Raw genomic sequence first — 10553 nt, forward strand, 5'->3', positions numbered from 1 at the left:
AGATTTAAGGGTTTTTCTTGAACAGTATAAAGTTTTATAAGTAAAGTTTTCTTATCTAGGTGTAGGCATTGCGTTTATATGTATAAACTTAACTACAAACGGGATGTTAAGTCCAAACTTCTGTATGTAAACACTGTTTTTTATTTAGAACATTCGAAGCAACCTGCCGGCTTTACATCAATGTAACAGATACTGAAATCAAATATTATGGAGAAACTTTAAATCTGAAATTCTGAATTACTGACATCTGATGTTGCCTAGTCATAGATTGGAGCCTGAATGTCGGGCACTCACACGGAAAGTTTTGACTTTATTCTCAAAAATGCAAAACAAAAAAAATTTCCTCCTCTATTTTTTCCCCTTTAAAAGGCCTCTTCTGTACTTTTCAGGGCGATAATAAAAGATTTTTTTTAAAAATAACACTCTTTGTTCCTGTAGCATGAAATGAAAATGAAACCAACCGTGTCTGGGCGGTGTGGAAAATTTTTCAAGTGAAAACTTTTATAAATAAGAAACAGCAGAAGATTACAAGTATGAATACTGGAGCCGCAGCGATCAATCGATTATTAAATTAATCACCAGCTATTTTTGTAATTAATTAAATGGTTTGAGTAATTTCTTAAGAAAACAAATTCAATTCTCAGACTAAATGTGAATATTTTCTGGCTTCTTTACTCCCCTCTGACAGTAGACTGAACATCTTTGGGTTGTGGACAAAACAAGACATTTGAGGACGTCATCTTGGACTTTAGGAAACACTGATTGACATTTTCTGATATTTTTTTAGACCATACAACTAATCAATTTATCCAGAAAATAACTGATGAAACTATCATTTGCAGCCCTAACAAACAAACATACGGCACCACATATCTACTTTAGTGAATTGCTGAAGGCGACAAATACAGTTAAACTCATTTAATCCAACATCAGCTGTCTTCAGCGGAGACTAAAGGAGGCAATCAGGAGACAAACGATGAGTTTAAGGTCCATTCCAAAATCAGAATAAAAAAAGAAAAGTTCTTCTGTAAGGCACCGAGGTTAAAATAATGTTTTTTTCAGAAATATCTGAAGTGTTGAAACCTTCACGTGAAGGTTCAGCGCTGCCCCCTACAGGCTGCATACACACACCTGCAGTTATGTTAAAACACTGAAATAAAAATATGTTTCTGTAAAGTCAGGAGGGCTGAACGCTGGATCCCATCTGACCCAGTGGAAGACGACTGTGTTTGCAGTGAGAAGATCCCAGTTTTAAAACGGTTTTCAGTGAGACGATGAACGTAAAAAAAATTTAAGTTGAAAACAAGTCGAGCAGCTGAGTAAATAATCTAATTTAGAGATCATTTTTAAGATTATTGAAAAATGTGTGGACATAAAAAATGAACCGATGAGCATTTTTTTGGTGCAGAGAAACAAAAATCTCCAATGAAACGCTGCTCTCTCTTGATTTGTTCTTCCAAACCACACAAATGTCCGTCAGTCAGTTGTTAGAGAGGCGTCTCGTCCTGCTGTTTGAACTAAAACAGAAGTTCCTGACAGTTTGTGAACTCTAAGGTTGTTCTGGAGGCGTGTCTGGTTTGTGGTGGTCACCGTTGGCGACCGCAGCAGCGTCTGAGTTGTCCGTTTCCTGTTGGATGTCAGCCACATGTCTTTTCTTGCTCCCCTCTTCCTCTATGGCGCCGTTAGACTTCGCCTCCCTCTTCCTCTTGCAAACCAGACCGGAGTCTTCCTCTCCGATGCGACCCTCCGGTATTCCCAGAACTCGCAGGCAGACGATGGCGGCCGCTTGTTCGGCGAATTTCTTCGACTTCTCCCTGAAAATGAGAAGATAATTAAACACGAGAGCCCTCAAGTCTCTTCTGGTTCCCCAAGTGTGTGTGTGTGTGTGTGTGTGTGTGTGTGTGTGTGTGTGTGTGTGTGTGTGTGTGTGTGTGTGTGTGTGTGTGTACTGACCACAGTGAAGACTTGTATTTCTTCTCTGCTACAGTCACGACAGACTGAAAGGCTCGATCCTGAGAGCGCTGCACCTGAAAACACAAACACACACAAACTGTTCACGGCTGCAGATCTCAACAGGCCCAGAGATCGTGGTACTACGAGGGTTGTTCCAACACAGATAACATCGCTAGTATCAGAAAATCCCAGCCCAAAATATGAGATCTGGTATCGCCAAGTATGCTAGTCTATGCATCTCTCAGACCTCACGTATCTTATTAGCCCTGCTCACCTGATTTTATATGATCAGTGGAAGAAAGACAAGCTTTAACACAACATCAGATCGCTGCAGACCTTCTTCTTCTTCTGTTTCCCCTGGTCTATAAAGGTTTCCTTGTGTCTCAACAGCGAACAGCACTTTGTCATCGCTGTCATAATCACTCATTTTTCCGTTTTTGTATTTTGTCTCTTGAATAAACCACTCTGACCCAATCAGCTGATCTGCAGAGAGATACAGTGCCAAACTAAAGGGCTGACTAATGACAAGGTAAGGCATGGAATAAAATGTATTTACGTAGCTATCAACAAGCTCACTTTAAATAATTCAAACTATCCCTTTAAAGACCCACAGAAACCCTGTAGGCAGCTGATTAACCAACGTTTTGTCCCAACGATCAAACCTCACAATCAGACCACTTCTATAATTAGAATAAGAATCTTTTAAAACAGTCCCGCTCATTCATCATGATGATGATATAAATGGTGATACTAAAGACTAGTCAAGCATAAATCCTGAGTGACAGTTTCATTTTTACATTTTCAGTAATTTGTGAAGTAATTTATTTCCTGCTCAGGTCTTCTTATTAACAAGCAGTGCAGTTATCAGTCATATCTAGAATTCAAACTGAATTCAGTCAGAGTGGAGTTCATCGCAGAGCTGCAGAGATTCACGGACAGATTTGAGTAACTTTGAGTTTCTTACCGTCTCATAAAGCGGCTGTTCCAGTTTTTCCTTGCGGCTCCACTCGAGCAGGAACATCTTCGGAGTGATCTGAGGTGGATACTCCCTCCTAGAACCACAAATACAAGCTGAGATATCAGTTTAGTGAAAGAAAACTAAGAACTACACTAAAAAAGAAAAAAAGAAACTGACCGCTCAAACTTGACAGCCATGGTGGTGACGTCTCCGTCCATTACGGGTCGGTCCGGCTGGCTGCTGCTCTGCAGGGCGTCCCTCCTGGCCTGCAGCCGGTCCTGAGTCTGCTGGAAGAGCTCCTGCATCCCGTACGCCTCGCTGCAACACAACACCACGTCGCGTTACATCACACTTCGCTCTGCACCCGACATCAGACACCAGGAGACGCCTGTGTCCCCTCCCCTCTGTACCTGATCTCAGCGTTGGTCTGAGCCGCCTGCACCTGCTTCCCCAGCGGAGACTCCACCTTGTCTCTCAGCATCTGACACAGACAGTACTTTGTGTTGAAGGCGTTGTTGTCGTACCGGATCGCCTGTGAAACCAACAAGACAACAAGGAATACATTCAGTCTGCACGCAGGTTTCTTCAGTGATTTTTCAGAGATGTGGACGATGTACAACAAATCTTCAACTGAGAACTTTCAACATCAAATTTAAATTGAAAAAACAAAAGAGACAATGAAGATGAACTATCATCCAAACACTTCAATTAGAACATCTGCTCTTGCATGGCGACAAAAAACTCCCACTGTAATAAAAGAATTTTTATGTCGGTCTATGATGATGCCCAAACTCACGTATTTGAGGTATTCCTCTATGACTTTCTCCACAGGAAGTGGCCCCTGGTTGCTGAAGACTGAAGCGTTCCACATGGCGGCACGAGCCAACATGACCGACGAAGCACCCGTCGCCTTCCTGAACTCCTCGATGTCTGCGTTCGTCTTCACCAGATCCAGAGAACCTCCACTGCAGGAGAAACCGACTGGGTTTAACGACTAATCAGGGTCAACTTTTACTCGTCTCTGTAAAAATTGTTTTATTAGCGGTTATCAAATGACACTAAAAACTAAGTTAATTGTCATGTTTAATCTAAAGTTGCAATGCCTTTAAAATGTCAGAGAACAGTGAGTGTCCATCCAAGTTTCTCAAATTCAAACTTGCTGTCTTTAAATGTCTCGTTTTGTCAGTCGAAAACACAAAGATATTCAGTTTCATATGAAAATAAAAGAAGAATATCCATATCTGAGTGGCTGAAAAAAGCATTTTTGCATTAAAACAATCAATGAAAAAAAGCTAAATCGTGTAGTTCTTTTTTACCACTTGTCTGGTCGGGCAAGTGTGTCACCAGATTTACTTTCCCAGCATTTTACTTTCTCTGGACAAGCAGGCAGTTGAGCCCTGTTAATTAATAAACAAATTCTTATATTGATTTTCTTTCCTCCTGATCGCTTTTGGTTTCTGTTCATTTCAATAAGTTAGCAACATCTACTTGCTGAAACCTTCACAGGCTCACAGAGATCCCTCTTCCAGGACGACAGACACGTCTTTAATTTTATTTTTAAGAACCATGGCTCCTCATCAGTCCCAGTTTGACACTGCAGCACCAGATAAAGATAAGAGATTAATTTTTCACTGTGATTGATTACCTGCCCCAAACAATTTAGGTCAAGTTGATCTGACTGCACTTTTTAATAAAGTGAAACCATTTGTCTTCAGGTGTTGAGGCTTACTTGGCGATGACGGGGATGGAAACAGCCCGAGCGACGGCCTGAATGTAATCGCAGTGGACGGGGTGTCTGGGACGCTCCTCCTTCAACCTGAACAACACAACAATCAGCAAGTAAACGCATCGCATTACAGGAAGGAAGCAGGCAGCCCTCAGACCAATCAGGCTGAACACTAGACCAAGAAAAATCGTCTCAGTAAACTTGGTTAAAGAAAAGTTTACCTGCCGTGAACAGCGACGGCAGCGACGCCGGTTTTCTCAATCCTCTGAACCAGACTGACCGTCTCCTCCACCTGAAAACAGTGACGAACATGAAACCAGTTACAAAGATGTTACTGGGGTCACTGTGAGACTTTCACCAATACTTTCACCTGAACAGTATTTCCTGCCTTTTTCCTTAGGGTCCCTTTTAATGCCTGATTAAATCATGTTTTTGTAAAACTCTGGGTTGATGGAAAGCTGGGACAACTTTAAAAAGCCAAAACAAAAGGATGATTATAATACACTTTTAATATGTATGTTATCAGCAGGTGTTGTTATTTTTAGATTTTAAAGGCTTTTAATAGATTTTTAAATTGTCTGAAGTTGTGAGTTCTTGTCTGGGACAAAGTTGTTTTCTGGCAAGTTTAGAAATTAAAAGTCCTTACATAATAATTTTTCACTAAAAAATGAAATAATAGTGTTGGTATTAATAGTTTGGTTTTTTTTGGTAGGACATTATTTATGGTTACAAATGTAAATGCAGGAAAAGCAGTGAGATCATCACGATAAATACAAATACTGCATGACAAAAGAAGTAAAATGAATTCTGAATGAATCTGATATGTGTCAGTCACCACAAGCAAACATGGAAGTAGAAAACAATCACAAACTGATAATGATGATGGATTTTTCACATCTTACCGAAGGCAGGATTCGGATCTTACAGGTGACGGGTATGGAGACTCCTGCGACCAGCTTCTTCAGGATCTACAAACAAAAGTTTCCCTCACGTCATCAAACATCTGTTCTCTTTGTGCATCAGGGTTTCTGCTGGTTGTGAATTTAAGTCTTATTTCACGTCCGCGCTGGCAAGAAATACTCGCACAGTTTGCATTTGTGTTTACTGGTTGGATGTTGGTTTCGTTTTGTAGTTTGACAGCATGATCATTACATTTTTTCCCCCAAAACACATTTAAAAGCAAGACTGATGTTAAATCCAACTTTATAAAAGAAACATTTACTCCATGAAGCAATTTTTAAGACTTGTCAAAATCATACTTGAACCATTTTAAGGCCTAAAAGTCTGAAAATTAGATTTTAGACACTTTATGAACCTGCAGAAACCCTGTCAACACATAATCAATGACATATGAAATATGAACATGGTTATTTATTTTTTTTAAACAGATGCCCATTCAGTTAAATCACTGTGACTTTAATAACGTTTGTCAGCAGCCCTGTTTACACCTGACATTAACGTGTGTCTTGGGTGATCCGATCACAAGTGGACAGCTCTGACTACAGGTGTGAATCCACCTGAGAACAGGGACCTTTAACCGGCAGCCAGCAGGCCACATCCAGCCGGCCAAAGCTTCCTATCCAGCCTACAGAATGGCCACTGATGAAAGTATCGAAATATTTATATATTTCCAGTATTAAAAAGTATTTTTTTAAGGTATTAAAAGTGTTTAAATGACAAAATAATAGCCAGCTTTTATTTTGGGATTGTCAATGCAATGCAGTTTTTCAGTGAGCTCAACACTGATCATCAAAAAACAAGACAACAATCATTTTTGGGACTCTTTTGACAGTGGATCGTTCTGAAATATCACAAGGAGTAATGAACAGTCAGGAGCAGCCACAGCGATGCACAAAACTATAATACCAGGAGTAAACTGGGCCAGAGATACGCTGTGTGGTTGAAGTACTCACCGCCTCGATCTTGTCGGGGTCTGACAAAAGAGCAGCTCCCATCCCGCCCTGCAAGAGGTCAGAGGTCAGCCGGAGGTCAAAGGTCTGAGCAACAGGTTGGTTACCGACAGGAAACTCACCTTAGTGGAGTATTCTTTCGGGCAGCCCATATTCACATCGATAGCAGCCACGTCCTTCTCCCTGAATGACAAGAAAATTAAAACCTCATTTATGATCTACATTATACACACACACGGGCAGCACTGTTCTGTACTACCATGTGCACCAGCTGTGCAGTATTACTACTTATTTTTCAGAGTAATGTCACTTCATACTGAGCAATACGCCATGCAGGTTAATGTTTAATTTCAATGTGCAATATTCAGTACTTCAATCAGGTGCATCATCATTCAGTGAATATCAATAATACCAATATGAAAGTGTGTATTTTTTTAGAGTTCCGTTGTATTTCACTCTGCAGTTGTGTTTTATTTTAAAAGGTGCAAAATGTAAAAACTGGCCACTTGTCAGTTTATACTCCAAACAAACAGGGGGCAGCATATCACCAGAGTAACCACTCACTGCTGCCAACTGTGGCAGCCTTTCTATTAGAAAGAAAGTAGTTCCTGTGGTTCTACTGCAGAAAGAAAGTTCACAGACCAACAAGGTCTGTGGATTATTTTACACAACTGGGTCATGATTTCTGGAGAAAGACATTGCTGTTTTTAAATGTATTTCTTTGGTGCTTTGAGCACGAGCACTAGTGTCATCTAGCTTCATTACACTGGAAAGAAAGCAGACATCTTTACAGCTGATATCTCCAAAACCCTGCAGCTCACACCAAAACACTACAGATAATAAACAGCACAACAGGACGGAGGAAAAGTTTGTATTTTTGGATGGAGCTGTGGACTCACACGAGCTTGGCAACAGTCAGCGCTCTGTCTGGGTCAGCAGTTCCCTAAAAACATAAAAAACCCAAACTGTAACTGTGAAACTACAACACACTGACAGCACATCAGGTTGTCTGGTACAGATGTTTTCTGTCTCACCATCTGGAAGACGACTCTGTCCCTCTCCCTCTCGCAGGTCCTGAACATCACTCGATCATCGGGAGCGACAAAGTCCACCGTCTCCAGCACCTCTGACAGACAGAATTAAAAAAAAAAAAAAACATGCTGTAAAACTTTAAGTGAGTCGTCGTTTCTGTCTTGTGTCAGTGATTCTGGATCAACAGCTATCAGTCTGTGTTCTGAAGGAGATTCTTACCGTTCACCACCCTGTGACACTGGGCCATTTTGATGTCGATCAACTCCTGAGACAGAAAGCACAGAGTTAACAGAACTTTAAAGGGGCAGTTCAAATCAAAAATACATATTTTTTCCTTTTACCAGTAGTGCTGTTTATCCATCTAGATAGTTTTGGTGTGAGCTGCAGAGTTTTAGAGATATCAGCCAAAGAGATGTCTGCCTTCTCTCCGATATAACAGAACGGCATGGTTACACCAGCCGTTAGCCGTTGTGATACCCGTTATCTCTGACTGGGCTTCTAGGTTTTGTCGAGTCAACTCATGCAAAGAAAGCCTGGTTGTGTTGAGTTTCCTTCAAAGTACAGCCCTCTGCTGTAACCTCTCCTCCATGAGTAGATGCACGTTTCCCTCTGCACGGTGATACGTCTTGAGTTAATGGGTCATGTTTTTAGGAGAGAGGCATTGCTGTTGAGTTTATCTCCATGAACCATCTGGTCCTGTTATAATGGAGAGAAGGCAGATGCCTCTAAAAACTCTGCAACTCACACCAAAGCCATCTAAATGGATAAATAGCACAACGGGAAGGACTTTAAAGTGAATTGTCCCTTTAACACTGTTTTCAGATGAAACACTCACCTCACAGTAAACCACATCAGCTCCGTAGTCCAGAGCCAGCAGTCTCATGGGCAGAGTCCCGACCCGGACCATGGGAGCCAGGGCGGTGATGTTACTGAAGCTCAGCCTACCTGCTGCCATCATGGCGGCTCAGTCGTCCTGTTAACATCACAGAGGAGACAACAGTCATCCTGTAAATACCGGGTATAAAAGTATCAGCTGTTGTCAGGTCGTTTCACCGCGATAAGCCTCGTTTTCTTGCACGAGACCATCAAACGAAACTCCAGTCAAAAATCAGTTGATTTATTAGCGGTTTAGGGTCTCGTAGAAGTGAACGCTTACCTGTAAACATTCAACTTAAGAACTCAATTTGAATAATTTGTTATTACAATCGGCAAACAATTAAGACATAATACCGAATATGTAACAAATAATATCAACTTTTAAAACCACTTATATATGTAGCTACTCACACATGACGGTAAGTTAACGTGGCTGTGTCCAGCGGTTATAAGACAAAAACATATTAAGATTTTAATGAAGCTAAATTACAATTAACAAATCAAAATTATGCCGAAATACATGCAGAGCAAAAAAGAATTGGAAAAACGTTAATTGAATGCTGTGTCTCGTCTGTCCGATAACCGACAAGAACCCAACATTAAAACTGAGACATTTCTGAACGCAGTTTGGCAGAACAAATCGATCAAGGCTACGGTATGCTATGCTAACATTCTAGCCGCTCCACAGACACAGTTTCAACGTAAAATTGGCTAAAATAAGCACAAATATCGAAGCGACGCTTAAGTTTATACAAATGGCCATCTACAGATTGTATAACATTGATTTAAATAAACTCACCGGCATTTATGTTGTCTATTGACGACAGCAGCTGTAACGTGTGGTCATGTGGGTGAAGAATGAAGCGTGCTGTTTAAACTTCCTGTTTAGACCGCTACGTCATCATGCTGCCATAGATCACTAATAAGTAGATCAGCAGCAGCTAAAGATGTACAAATAAGTCTTACATGCTCACATTTACATTTCCTGTAACTTGTGTTAAAGATATTTTTAGATATTACATTACATTTAGTAAAAATCGGGATTATTAGCGGCATTTTAAAACAAACAGCACGCGCCAATTCATTATCATGGCCTCAAGTGAAAAAATGCTTAACTATCTGTCTTAAAGTTAATCAATCAATCAATACAGTACATACAACAAAGGAAGGAACTGATAAATCTAACAGCAAACATAAAACATGTAGAACTGCAATGATTAATCTATCAATAATCAATTATTAAATTAATCTGTATCTATTTTGATAATTGATTTAACATTTCTGAGTGCTTTTTAAGTCTTAATTCTCTTAAATGTGATTGTGGTTTGTTTTACTCCACTCTCTCAGTATACTGAATATTTTTGAGTTGTGGACAAAATAAGACATTTGAGGACTTTGAAGCACTCACCATTTTCTGACAACTTATAGACCAGATAACTAACTGATTAATGGAGAAAATGATTGACAGATTAATCAATAATGAAAATAATCATTACAGGAAAAACTTGGAAATAAGTCTAAAATAGGACCACATGTTTTGATATATTTTTGAACTGACAACTGACGAAATTGTGACAGGATTAATTGATCGATTTATCATTTTTTGTCATTATTTTATTTAAAACATATAAAATATTGAATAGGGCACCTCCTGAGGCGGCTGCCAAGTGAAGCGAGTATTTCAGCTTGGTATGTTTATCTGACATAAAGTGGTCATTTTATGATTTATTACAGTAAATATATTATTTGATGATTTCTCCTTTAATGTGATTCTTGATTTAACACTTAATTTAATCCCTGTTTAATAACAGCACAGTTGTCTGACAACAAAACAAACAATATATCAGTGATAAAACCTGCAAAGTACCACATTAAAGGAACAATGCACCCTAAAGTCAAAAATACATATTTTTACTCTTACCCTTAGTGTTTTTTATCCATCTAGATAGTTTTGGTGTGAGTTGTTGAGTTTTGAAGACATCAGCTGTAGAGACGTCTGCCTTCTCTCCAATATAATGGAACAACATGGCTACACCAGCTAACCGTATCACCGTGCGGGAGGAAGCGTGCATCTACTCATGGATGAAAGGGTGACATT

The 10553-nt window shown here is 39.9% G+C and overlaps 1 protein-coding gene across 1 annotated transcript; it reads right to left on the reverse strand.

The window, feature by feature from the left end:
• Positions 1-118: 118 nt before the first annotated feature.
• On the reverse strand, positions 119-9339 carry dus2 (dihydrouridine synthase 2). The gene is made up of 16 exons (XM_084733662.1): positions 9255-9339; positions 8415-8552; positions 7799-7844; positions 7582-7673; positions 7447-7490; positions 6670-6730; positions 6551-6598; positions 5540-5605; positions 4859-4929; positions 4641-4727; positions 3708-3876; positions 3322-3443; positions 3089-3229; positions 2918-3005; positions 1954-2027; positions 119-1814 (listed from the first exon to the last, which is right to left on the reverse strand). Exons 2-16 carry the CDS (start codon positions 8535-8537, stop codon positions 1550-1552), a joined length of 1497 nt encoding a protein of 498 aa, XP_084589788.1. The 5' UTR covers positions 8538-8552; positions 9255-9339; the 3' UTR covers positions 119-1549.
• Positions 9340-10553: the final 1214 nt, after the last annotated feature.

The sequence above is a fragment of the Lutjanus erythropterus genome, chromosome 13 (genome assembly GCF_056507025.1).
Source record: "Lutjanus erythropterus isolate fLutEry1 chromosome 13, fLutEry1.hap2, whole genome shotgun sequence".
Lineage (NCBI taxonomy): Eukaryota > Metazoa > Chordata > Actinopteri > Lutjaniformes > Lutjanidae > Lutjanus > Lutjanus erythropterus.